The 13,684-nt window shown below is 34.9% G+C and overlaps 1 protein-coding gene across 1 annotated transcript in view; it reads right to left on the bottom strand.

The window, feature by feature from the left end:
- The window catches only part of PolE1 (DNA polymerase epsilon catalytic subunit 1), a 32,130-nt gene that overhangs the window by 8,233 nt on the left and 10,213 nt on the right, over positions 1 to 13,684 (bottom strand). Inside the window, exons 9-22 of the mRNA XM_045759396.2 lie at positions 12,810 to 12,976; positions 12,519 to 12,651; positions 12,138 to 12,251; positions 11,670 to 11,882; positions 10,545 to 10,793; positions 9,942 to 10,141; positions 9,152 to 9,371; positions 8,440 to 8,640; positions 7,111 to 7,350; positions 5,908 to 6,135; positions 4,048 to 4,298; positions 3,569 to 3,749; positions 1,582 to 1,740; positions 1,137 to 1,340 (exon numbers count right to left, since the gene is read on the bottom strand). Coding sequence (XP_045615352.1) covers positions 1,137 to 1,340; positions 1,582 to 1,740; positions 3,569 to 3,749; positions 4,048 to 4,298; positions 5,908 to 6,135; positions 7,111 to 7,350; positions 8,440 to 8,640; positions 9,152 to 9,371; positions 9,942 to 10,141; positions 10,545 to 10,793; positions 11,670 to 11,882; positions 12,138 to 12,251; positions 12,519 to 12,651; positions 12,810 to 12,976 — 2,760 coding nt within the window. The remainder of the gene's footprint in view (positions 1 to 1,136; positions 1,341 to 1,581; positions 1,741 to 3,568; positions 3,750 to 4,047; positions 4,299 to 5,907; positions 6,136 to 7,110; positions 7,351 to 8,439; positions 8,641 to 9,151; positions 9,372 to 9,941; positions 10,142 to 10,544; positions 10,794 to 11,669; positions 11,883 to 12,137; positions 12,252 to 12,518; positions 12,652 to 12,809; positions 12,977 to 13,684) is intronic.

Genomic DNA, 13,684 nt, shown 5'->3' with positions numbered 1-13,684 from the left:
GAGTTTGGTCCTATGGTCCAATGGTGGAACTTAAGGGTTTCAGCCTTCAATATACATGGGAATGTGCACAAATTAAATAGCAATAAACTAAGTAAAGGTTAAGTAGTTTGTGAATATGAAATTTAAGCCCTTTTCTACAGCTATATGAAGCACCAGCACCATTCTGTAAAATGCTAGAGTTTAGTACAATACATTTTCTTATGTGGTACATGAAATTTTACTAGTTTGCTTGTAAATTAATCTATTCATTTCAGTTTGTCAAGCCTTTAAAGCATGGTTTAGGTTAATCTACAGTAGTATTTACAGAATGTATATAATAATTACAGGGTGTCCCAGCATTAGCTATCTATTTCTATAAAATCAGACAAATCTCGTTAAAAACTCATGTTTATTAATATTTTTCATGTTTAGTGTGTTATAACTGTCAAAATTTCTGAATTATTTCATTTCTTTTTAGAACCCCAACTCTAATAATGATTATACAAGAACACACCTTTGTTGTGACATCCCGTATCAAAGGATAGTTATATAATGTGATCCAAGAATGATATATAAAGAAATTTCACAGAATAGGTTCTACAGACAAAGAGATTCGTTAACTTGTGAACAAATTTAAAAGAACTGGATCTGTACAAAATGTGCTTTTCAACATTTTGAAATATGCAGGGATTCAGAAGGAACCCATGTTGAAAGTTCTCAATAAAGATTTGACTTATGATTTATATATCTGTTTTATATCAAAAGTAGGTAATAACATGAAATTATGTATGTTGTTAATAGATTCGTCCAATTTCACAGAAATAGACGGTTAATTCTGGGACCCCTTGTATATATATAGATGAACAAAATACTTATCAAATCAGACTATTTTCAGATTAATCAACACACTAACATTCTTACTAAGAGGAAAAATAAGCCTATGAGAACCTGTAATAAGCCTATCAGTTGTTTGGGGGTTGATGTTATACTCTCTATGCTTAGACTACATGTAAACACAGGAGTAGGAGATTTCTTTTAAGAATACTCACTAAACAGTTGGCGAACCTGACAAAATGTTCAGTAAAAATGAGTGACCCCAAGCTGTTGACTATCTTGACATAGAGGGGCCCCAGTTGTACTCATATTCACAAACTTACCTTAGAGTTACCCATGCTGGGAGGGTTGCCCAGGACATCTCGCCAACTTTTAGTCAAGTCATCACTTTCTTTACTCAAGTCTGATGCTCTCTTGCGTTTGGAACTTGTTACAGTTGGCCCCAGAGCTTTTGGAATCTGTGACTGTGGTGCCAAAACATCTTCTATATCTGGTGCATCTTGTGATGCAAAGAGATCCTGATCAGGCTGAAATGACAATGTACGGTAAACATTACAAATGTGCATGGCTGCTTGCCAGCAGAAAATTAAAATATATTGATACTTATTATAGCAAAGAACACACAATGCCACGAGTAGATTTTTAAGAATTTCTTGCCTTACATACATTATTATTTTTGTCTATTTTTAATTTCTAACATACTTGCTAACTAATTATGAGAGAGAAATTTTCAGTAAACATGAGTATAAACACTGATTTGAACCTTACATCCTCCTGCACAGTCTGTAGCCGTCTCTGAGGTTTTGTTTTTGGAGCAGCAGTGAACATGTCTGTGATGCGGCGCTGCTTGAAGGTGTCATTCCTTTCAAGTACCTTCTTGTGGAGCCAATCAGGATGAGCCACTCTAGGCACTGGATTAGCAATGCCCTGATTATAGAATATTTTTTATATTTCAATTATCAGTTAACATAAGTTAGCACGAGTAATCCAAACATTGTGATGTCATGCGGACAAATATAGCATCAATGTTATATAAATTCAAATGTAATAAAAAATGGCAGAGTATAATTTTTTTTTTGCTAGTTTAGAAAAGCAAATTAACAACTACATCTTACTGGATAGTGCAGGATGGCTTATCGCATCTAGGTACACCAAAATAACTGATTCACTTCCTAACAAAAAATAAAGTTACTCATCCCACAGTAATCCCAAACAAAGAGCACTGATAAAAACTCTAAAATTTGTCTCATCAGTGCCATTGAGTCTCATCTTTACAAAAAAAATGTACAATTAAATTTAGACACATAAAACCAGAATTAATGTCTGGTTCTTTCACAGATGAGAGAAGCATGGGGATCATAGATACACCAATGATAGAGGACACCACCAAGAATGTCACCAAACCAAAATCAGGAAACCGTCCAGTCACCAGACCAAAATAAAAAGGCTCCAGTGTTGCACTCTTTTCACTTATGAGGAAAGGGGACAAAATTACGAGATCCCAAGGTCACCTAGGTTAAGACCCTAGGTGACCTTGGCTGCCATCTGATGGCAGTTAGGAGAGTTAAAAGAAGGGATGTTTACCATTTTGCCTTGTTTTCCTTATTTAATTTTCCTATTAAGAGCAATGGCTTATTTCGATTACGAATTTACAAGTACTGTACAGTGGAACCTCAGTTTTCAAACGCCCTTCATTTCAAATTTTTCTATTCTCGAGCTCAATTTCTTAAAAAAAATTGACTCGGAATTCGAAGTTTGCCTCGGTGCTCGAGTTTGTTGATACACATATGAGCCGACCGAGCATGTGTCGCGCTTCAGTTTACCGGTGTCTCCCGCCTTGTGACGACTGCACTTGAATTCTTTGTAAAGAATTTTATAGTTTTTGTGCTTTTTTGGTTTTTGAACATAAAAGTTCTTGTTATATATCATGCCATGGGGTTCCAAGTAAGTTAAGTGTTCAAAGTTCAACCTAAGAAAATAGTTGTGAGGATGACGATAGAGTAAAACAAGAGATCATTCATAGTAAGAATGTGCTGTCTCACTACAGACAAGTGTTAAAAAGAAGGGAAAAACAAGTGTCTAGACAGATTCTTAGTAAGACAAGCAAGCAAGCAGTGGGGCCACAACCAGGCCCTAGTGATATGCCTGCAAAATGCAAGAGAGTACCCCAGAAATGTCATCACTGCTGTTATAATGGAAGGGGACTCCCCTTCCAAACACTAACACCTCTCCTACCCCCCCTTCCTTACTGTCTTCAATACGCCAACAAGAGATCTCAATAACGATAAGATATACTTGTACATACTGTAGTACAACATATGAGTAGCAGTATGTATAAAATGTATTTTTAAGTTCATATTTTTGGGAATGTGGAATACACTAATTCAATTTACATTATTTATTTGAAAATTTGTTTCGGTTTTCGAATATTCAGTGTTTGAACTGACTCTGGGAATGGATTAAATTTGAAAACGGAGGTACCACTGTTCAATACTGTAGTTTCCTCGGTTTTGGGTCGATCTCTTCGCCCCATGCTCCCTTTCTCTCTATGAAATAACTAGATTCTGATCTTGGTTACTAGTAGGGTACATAAGTGATAGGGGCCTGTTACATTTGGAAAGATCTTTGGAACTCGGTGCCTAAGCTAAGTTTTGGTAAATTATTGAAGGGGCTAGCATAAAAAAGTTATGAATTAAATATATTAATGTAAATGTATATTATGTAGCTGGGTATATAAAACAACTAAGAACAATACCTGAAGGGCTGCAGGGATGGTAATAATTTTCATTACTGTTCCTGACAATCTTTCTATGTAGTAATTCCAATCAAGAATATTCCTGATATCAAAGTTAGTCAGTGAAGGATTCTTCAGCCAGCGGCGCAAATAGTGATGTTTCACTGATGGCTCTGCTTGAAAGATGCCAAGTGGAATGGCCCTGAGGAAAAATAATAATCTTCTATTAACATTTGCTACTTGTGCTTAATTTTATTACTTATGGAGGACTATTATATTAAGTTTTTAGGCGATGCAAGAGATAAAGAAAGGTTGACTAACATCTTTTTTAATATTCTACTCTAGGTAATAAGGATACCGATAAACTTACTACTTGATTTAGATAATTAGAAAACCAATGCCAAGTTATAATTTTTGGTAATGCTCAATGATTAATACCAGCACTTGACCTTGACCATAAAACTTATCAGTCTTTCTGTTTCTTTCTTGAGCAATCTCACCTTTCAGTAACTGGTGCACCTTCAGGTTTCTTTGAGATAATAAACCTACAACTGAGACCTGCATCCTTCACCATCTGGTCTCCTAAGAACTCTGCAAGTCGCTTGGCTGTGGAAATGGACTTGGACTTTTGGTCTCCGTATTCCTCCAGTTTGCGACTCATTGACCGATTCTCCGAGATTAAGTCGAACAATTCTGAATCAGGCATATTGGCAGCTTTACTGTACAAGACATCAAGCCAATAATCTGCAACCTAAAATAAAAGGAAAGGAATGGAATGTTGATGTTTAAACTTTAACAAAATTAAGTAATTATATAAAAAGCCCAAAGCCAGTATGGTGTGACTATATAGCTAAGATGTCAGGGAAGAAAAAGACGGTAGTGAGTATAGTGATTTAAGGATATTCCTGCATAAGACCTTTTAAAAAATTAATTATCCATATACTATAACATAATCTGTACAATACTTTATTTGAGTTAGTGACCCTAAATTTATATTGTGTACTATTATTAATTCCAACATATTTATTCTTTACTAATATTAACCATTCAACTACACATCACAATCAGTGATGTGATTGCCATTCAGCACAAAAGTTTTAAAACAATTTTGGTGCATTCACATAATACAATCCTATTAGCACAGAGGATAGTTACAATGAAATTTATGTAGGTAATGCATTGGAAGTCTAAGATAAAATCTTAGTCGTGGATGCCAAAACCGTCTTAAGTTTCAAAACGTCATATGAAAAAAACGAGACACCAGAAGTGAAGCTCTTATGCTGTAACTATACTTAGGTAATTACATACAGCAGTATATTACAGTACATAACATGTGTTTGCATGTAAACTAATGCTTTGAAAAAGTCATGGATACTGCTTCCTCCTCAGTTAAGCTGTATCCTCAGCAATTTGTGCTGTTTACATTGCATATTACAGGTTTCAAATCGGTTCTAAAACAAGTATGAAGTAAATGAGAAGAGTAAAGCAGAAAACAGTGAGCTTAGCTAAGTATGCAATTGACCATAGATGTTCTTAATGAATCTACAGTGTGTAGCATTATCATCTTGCTTTGACCAGACCACACACTAGAAGGTGAAGGGACGACGACATTTCGGTCCGTCCTGGATCATTCTCAAGTCGATTGTCAACACAATTGACTTGAGAATGGTCCAGGACGGACCGAAACGTCGTCGTCCCTTCACCTTCTAGTGTGTAGTCTGGTCAAATTACTTTAGCCACGTTATTGTGACTCATCGCCTGCATGATCTTGCTTCCTTCGCTTACAATTGTTCTTCTCTGTCTTTGAAGTCTCATTCTTTACATAAACATACACACTCCCACCCTTTTGCCAATTCCTTCCATCACAAACATTCTCAATTTCTGCACACATAACACCAATATATGAATCAGAGTATGCCTCTAATATATAACTGTCAGGTCTGAAAATATAGCCCTAGTGATTTTAATGTTATTCAGTTTTGAATGCAGTTTTAGATATTGTAATTACAAAATTTTCCAAGAATGTACCTACCACATAATATTAAGAGTTAATTATAATAATAATTATCATAATAAAAGCCTAAATTTATTCAAATAAATTTGACTGGAGCAGCAAAAATAATGGTGTTAGGTACACGAGTTTTTTTTAATTTTGTACTCCATAGTATAGTAAAAACTCATACAAATTTAGCTGTAATTATAACACTAGTTAGAAAAGTTGGGCCATTAAAAACTTTACAGTTCCTCTATGCATTTCACAATGTCATATTAGACATTATTTTTCATTATCTAAAAACCTTGTTCATAGTTACTTTTGAATTTACCGATTAAACCAAAGACTACTTTAAAATGTTTCTCACCTTAGCAACACTAGCATAGCATGTTTCCAGAGTATCCCCCTTCAGGAAAGCTTCAAAAACAGATGACTGGAAAATCTTAATCAGCTGTAATTCTCCACGGCGCTTAACTTCAAATCCTTTAAGTTCAGCCAATGAGCCATCAAAATTGAATACAGCATAACGTTTCTTTAGTTTCTTGCCTTCTTCCTTAGATGCTGGGAGTATCATTGCCTGATATGGGCCATCCACCTAATAACACCAATGTTACTGATACATACATTCACATAACCAAAATTAAAAAATGTATAAAGCTATGTATCAACAGATAACTAAAATTTAAATATTTTGATATGAGTAATTTTTATAGTCAATCAAACTTTGAATAAATATGAAAAAGCAATACACTCAGTTGCTCCATAAGATCCTACCAACTCCTGGTCAGGATTTTGTGCAGTCGGGGCAAGTTAACTTCCTGCACCAGCACAGTGGGTATCTTTCCAACTGTTCCTGTCAAGTCATATCGGTGTTAGGGAGATGCTGGAGAATCTAGCCAAGAATACAGATAAAGAAGTGCATTCCATAAACTCAACAGCCTTTCCAGGTGTAAGAAACTACCAAACTACACTAGCTAATTTGTGAAGAACCCAATTGATCACTACCACAGACTGCCACCAGGTGACAGCACCAACACCATAACAGGTGTAGCCACCTGGTGGTCTATCCATTGGTTAGCATGAATGATAATTGGAACTTCTTCAGTTGTAAATTAATGTTTGGAAAGTGTTGAAGTTCTTGAAATATGCCTTTTAGCAGTGATTCTGGACTGAATCAAGAGTTCCCCAGTGTCTCCCTCTAGCATCAGTATAACCTTACAGGAAACTTGAAAAAATTGTCACGGTGCAGATACAGATTGTCCGCCTTCTCTGACTAAGCTTAGACATGTCCTGGGGCTAGGATGTTCTTTGCTTATGGAGCAAGTAAGTGGCATAGAGAAATGCAGAGGGAATACATACAAATCATGTGCCTGAGATCAAATGTATGTACTGGTAAATAACAAATATAAATATAAGTCTGATGAATATATAAATCATGCAGAATGATTTATATATTCATCAGAAGATGCCATGAGTTCATAGAAATCAGCTTTAACCTTGATATTTACAATGCTTCATAAATACAACACAAAAGTGAACATTAATTCGTAACGAGTGAATATATACTAACCTCAAAGAAAATAGAGTTTTCTGATCGTACAGAGTACTCCAACTTTTCTGGATTCACAAGGTCATGATATTGGTGATTTGTATAATGATCTTTCACCATAACATTAAGAATAGCTCCTGGAAAAGATATGGTTACTTTAGCCTTCTTAGGATTATTGGTTTTGATGACATAGTTCTCTGGAAACGAAGACGGGAGGATGCACCAAATGCCATCAGTGTCTAACTCCAATGGACGACCAATCTGCAAGAATAGATGTCAATACTGTAGAGCTAAATCACTTAACTCACTGAATTTTTCCTTTAATGTTTCAATTACTTCTTATCTGAAACTAAACCAAACTATTTATGATATATATTCTTGTAATCCTCAACATGCAGTTATCAAAATTGTCACTTTGTCTGTGTGACCAAAAATAACATTATTATAGAATATTACATTTGCATGTAAAAAGTAAAGCCAAATAAATAAAATATATTTCTTTTTTTTTGTTTCTCGAGTTATAGGAGGAAGCCAGGTGGCTAGGTCATTCATTGTTCATTGTCATTTGATGCCCAATATGACAATGATGACATCATATTATTGCAAGAGAAGATATATGTTCACCTTGTATGTTTTGATGTTCATTGTATCATTTATTAGCTCACACTATTTGTATCTAACACCTCTATTTATGTACACATAAATGACAAAAACAGTGACTGAGAACTGTTTTTGGCCTACAATGTAATGTGTACATGTACTGTACATAAATCTGTCCTTGGCACAGCTCAAAGGAAGTATCTTGTAACCCGCTCCATTGCTGTAATTCTGTCTGGGAATGTCATCCAGCCATGGATTCAAACACATGGGGAAGGACCAAATTGTGATTTGACTATAACTGCAGGCTTCTAATACATGATAACCTCATTGCATAGCAAGCAATGAGGTTTTAAACAGTAGCAGAATCTGTTAATGAATCTTGGTTAATGCCATTACATCCATATAAATGTATTAGAGTATACCCATACTTACATCATTGACATAAAACTGGGAAATAACAACACAAATCAGCAAATGATAACAGAAAAATAGATATACAATATATTAATGATCACAAATATTACTTTATTGATTTTTCTTTAAGCTTTACTGCAGTTGCCAACAGTAAAATTAAAAAGGATAAAAGAAGAAAGAAGTAGGGTATCAAGAATGGTGAAACACTACTTTCTGAGTGATATCTGAGGTTGCTCACTCGGCCACCTAGAGCAAAAAACATAAGGCTCAGGCCCTCACCATGACAGTAAAATTAAAAGGAAGAAAATGAAATCTATGATACCGCATTGGTCTTACCTGCTCAACAATTTCCCTAGATCGGGTGATGATAGTGGCTCCAGTATAGCAGACAATACCAGCCATCTCCATGGAGTGCCAACGAGATCCTTTTCTCATGACATAACCATAGAATGAGTTGAGAATACACTTATGAGCAAGCTGTAGGGAGTCATATAACACAGCTCGAGCATTCGCTGCCTTGATTTCTGAAGGATCCCCCTGAAATAATATCAGTATATTAAATGTAGTTAATGTGTAAACTCTGAGTAACAGATTAAACGAATTTCACATGATGAGAACATCTCATAGAAGTACAGTGTACCTCAATTACTTATAACCTGTTTTAGATCAACTGAAGTGACATACTGTAGTAATGCAACAAGATACCAAAAATCTAACAAAGAAAAGTAGCAGGCTGCACAGTACATAAGAGTATGGGCAGTATTACCATGGCCTTATTGCCCAGAAGCAGTCACCATGCAGAATTTAAGGGCTGTAAATATAGTACTAAAAAGTTATATACATATACATAAATATTAGAAATCCACAACATCATTAATATTTAATAACTTAATTTGTCAAATACAGTAATCATAGGAAAATGATTAATTACATTTATATGCTAGTCCTAAATTTAATACCACATCCTCTTCATTTTTGTATAATTAACAAAACTAATTGAAAGGTATATTGATATAATTACAGTACATAACTTCAGCCTTATTTATACCTTTGATTGTGCCTCTGTTAACTCTTTTTTAGCCACTTTCAGAAGGCCTTTGTATTCATATCGGCGATCTCGGAAAGATCTCACAGTGTTGACATAAAAGCTGTTTTCCCGCTGACATATGGTCTGCCAACGCTCCTCAGTTCTTGTTTCCTTAATTTTCTTATAGGCTTTACGACAGTACTCTTGGAGACGCTTCTTTTCAGCAGTAGCTTGATCCTCTCTGTTAAGACATTTAGAGAAATTACAGAGGGTGGCTGACAAAGGGGGGTTACAAAGGGGGGGGGTTACAAAGGGGGGGGTTACAAAGGGGGGGGTTACAAAGGGGGGGGTTACAGAGGGGGAGTTACAAAGGGGGGGTTACTGAGGGGGGGGTTACTGAGGGGGGGTTACAGAGGGGAGCTTATAGAGGGGGGACTTGCAAGAATAATAGAATGGCAGGAAGTAAAAAACAACATTCATAACTTATGCAAATAAAGATTATGGACATTAGGGAAAGTAATGCAATTGGTTTAAGACATGAAGGGAAGGTACAATATAATGGTTAGGATTCAATGACATGCACATATAACATCCTTGATAACAGTGTTAGTGCAGTATAATCTTAAACCAAATATAAAAATATGCATGCACAAATTAGATATTAATGAATATGAGATAGACGTCGTGATTTTTATGCAACAGTAAGTTGATTTGTATAAACAGGATACTAAAAAAATAATGTTTTATCTTCAAACATAACTGTTGTTATTAATAAAGGTTAATATTTAAAAAATACACAGGGAGTAATTACTTGTTAAGCTCATGGAAAGCTCTGTGTTTCATGCCAGGAAAAGCAGGAGGAAAACGCTCAGTTTCTAACTGCTGCTGAATCCTCTGAAATTCACTACGAGATGCCGGTATGACATCACCTCGCCAGATCCAAGACATCTTGCGTTGACATGTTGCACCTGGTTTGTTGAAGTCACAGGCAGCACACACAGTTTCATCAACCTGAATGATAAGTAAATACATTATGTACCTTATTATTCTGTGTCATTGTATCTTTATCCAAATGTCAGCTGAAAAGTTAAGCCATCTGAGCTAATAGTCACTTAACCCTTATACTGCTACCTGCAATTTCCTCCTCTGTGCAAATCAGTTTGCGATTTCTTTCCCCAATTGATTTAACAATTTCCATCATTCGCACCCAAATGTAGTACTTCTAACACAATGATATTTCACACGATTAAGAGCTTCTTCACCATGTGAAATGTTATGTACACTAATATACTTGTCAATGACTGTTTCATTCAATAACCTTTTAGGTAACTTATGTCTTTATTGTCTTAGCCAATAAACTGATGACAGTAATATTATGATTATTACTAAAAGAAAACTTTCATCTTGGACAAACCATAGCTGATGGTTGAAGTCGATTGGTGAGAATGATATTTGGATACATAGCTCCAACATCAAGATGGTAAATCAGGGGATTTTCTAACCGGCAAGGGGTATCCCGTAAATCCACTAGTTTCTTCTTAATATCATCCACCACTTCAGAATAATTTGTCACCTGTTCTAATGGGATACCTTCTTCTACTTCAACACAAAACTTAATTGTGCGGTCCACATTGTCCAACAACTTTTGGAAGGCTTCTGGAACCTGTAGATATAAAGGAGCTTAACACACCGAATTATACAAATAATCGTATTATGAATTTGTATAACAAAAAATTATTTTAAATATCTAGGACAATCATTACACTAATTTTCCCCAAAAACATCAGTTATTACATACATTTATGCTTTAATGCCCCCCATAGCATTGATTAATATATTTGCTTAAATATTCAGATTTTTTGTTAACCTTTTAAGAGTGGAGCAGCCAGATAGAAAAATACCTTGCTTCTATTTCATGAAAACATTTTTATAGATTTTATATATTTCTGCAATCAATTTTATGCATTGGGTTGGAATTAAGGTTATATTGCAACAAATTCTTTTGATATGAATTTTGAAATGAGTAAAATCTGTGACATTATTATATATATTAATGTACTATGAACAAATACAGTTCTGTACTTGCCTTTTGCAGCTGAACGTGAGAAAATTTTGAAAACTAAAAGAATGAGCCAGTCAAAATTTGACTGAAGGTCACATTCACTATCATTGGTTCAACTTGAAACCTAAGAGTGAACAGGTTACTATCCGTTATTCAGCTTGAAACCTAAAAGCACAGATGTGATGGGCTGTGTACATAGGTTAACATCTGCTTAAACAGGACCATAAATGGACTGTTCATTCATCCCTTTATTTTCTTATTCAAAACTGTATTTTGAAATTATTTTGAACTTGTCAAAACCTATCAAAAAGCTATATGCATGACCCAGAAGACTCAGTATATATAGCTGGTTTAGGAAGCTTAATTTCTAATCAAAAGCCATTTTCAATGGGAACAGCATTTAGAAATGAGGTCACAAAATGTTTATCTCAAATTTATTTAATACAGAATAAGATCCAAACACAGTACATTACTTACCATCCTAAATCTACAAGGAATATCTGCACGAAATACTCCCGATTCTATAGCTTCTACGTGTCCTCCAACATAGGTCTCTTGATCTAAAACACGACCATCAGAAGTAAGCTTGTTATATTGGGACACTTGTTTATTTGGGTACACAATGTTAACATGATAAGCTTCTACCATCAACAGAGCCTCACACAGCGTGCCTGATCCCTTGCGTAGCACCTGTAGATAAATAACTTAGCACAAATGTTTTCAATTCTAGAAAGAAAGGTATGAAAATATTAAAGGGAATCATATATAAATATCATATATGTTCAAGCATAAAAAGTTATGTAATCATGATGCCTGTAAGACCTAATTTCAGTACTAACAGTAGTGACTACAAAATATAAGAAATATAACACTTTCAATAAATAGAAATAATCTATGAATTAAATATTATACAATAATAATATACTAATATATTTGTATCCTTACCTCATCTGGTTCCATGGGAATAATAGTGCAGAGAGCAAGGATGAATGGGTGGACGTATTTCATATACAGGTAATATGTGGCCACAGCATCTGATACCGAATAATTCGCCAAGATCTAAAACATAATTTAAATAATCAGTAATACGCAACAGATGTGATAATTAGTAATGACACACTTTGTGCAATGCTTTCGTGTTGAGGAAAGTAAACATATCAAACAACATATATACCGAATCTCGCTTTCCTTACTCCGACCTCTATGGGATGATACGGGTGTAAAACATAGAGAAATATATCAACTACAGTAATATGTTACAATATACATAAAGTGTCATGTCATTCGGCTAAATATAAAACTACTGTAAACATAGAACCTGCTAACCTGCGGCTGTTCTGCTGCAAGAGGGCACATATCTTCTGGGTCAAGCTCCACAGGATCATATCGCAACTTGGCTTTGGCCACAGCCTTCAAATTCTGTGATCCTACAGGTAGGTAAGAATCTCGCTTCACCCAACTGTAGATAAAACATAAACGACATATAAACAAAAAGTATATTTCGCACCAGTTACAAACATTATTACAGAAGAACACTACAATTCAATAAAATGTAAACTAAGAATTTTGCAATAAAATGTGATGATTCAAGTTCACACATCAAAATATCAGACCAACCACAAGCAGTCCATGTGAATGCAGGGACGAGAGAAGTACACTCCTTCCCGATTTTTGGAGAAGCCAATCTCACGGAACATGTCTAAATTGTGGAATGCTGCACGTGCCTCCACAAATGGCCAATCAAAAAAGTCTCCATTGTATGTGACAAAGATATGAGGTTTCACCTGGAGAGAAAACAATTCATAATGAAACTTTTTTACTTTCACATTAGTGTTCCAAGACATTATTACCAATACTTTATTAACATAGTAGCTTATCACCATAACCTAGACAGCAGTGATATATCATTGCCCTTGTGTGAGAAAACCTTTCATGGAATACTTTAAATTAGATCAAAAGAGTAACTGAAAAATATGTTATTTAACAAATAAAACCTTTTTAAAATAGAGAGTAAGTGACTCATCAGTGAAAAATATTAATGGCTTTAATTAAAAACAAAGAGAATATCAAGAACCTTAAATTTCTCATTAATAGAAAGACAAAAACCTGCAACTAATGTTACACAATTACAATGCAGCAGTCTTATTTTAACTAGTAATTTAAAATACAGTATTATACATTACAGGGCATATAAAAATCTAATGGGAATTGGTTATCAAATAAGAACACTGAAGAAGCATTCATTAACATGGCATGTACAAGTTCCTGAGGATAACAGAAGCTACTCATTGGAAATTTCTGGTCTATGGTCTATATACCTACTGATATAACCTGCAAGACTTATCAAGATAAAATGTAGGAAGACTGATCTAAAGTAGTTTCATGTAGTGTCAGTGCTAGTATTTTGATGTTAAAAGTTTGGTCTGGAGAGGATTTTTAGGTTAATGTAAAGCAACTTTCTCTCTGCATTCTTGGTGAGCTCAGGTGTTCTC

The sequence above is a fragment of the Procambarus clarkii genome, chromosome 83 (assembly GCF_040958095.1).
Source record: "Procambarus clarkii isolate CNS0578487 chromosome 83, FALCON_Pclarkii_2.0, whole genome shotgun sequence".
NCBI classification, from domain to species: Eukaryota; Metazoa; Arthropoda; class Malacostraca; order Decapoda; family Cambaridae; genus Procambarus; species Procambarus clarkii.
The sequence above is the reverse complement of the archived record's forward strand: the minus strand, read 5'-3'. Positions and strand labels throughout refer to the sequence as shown.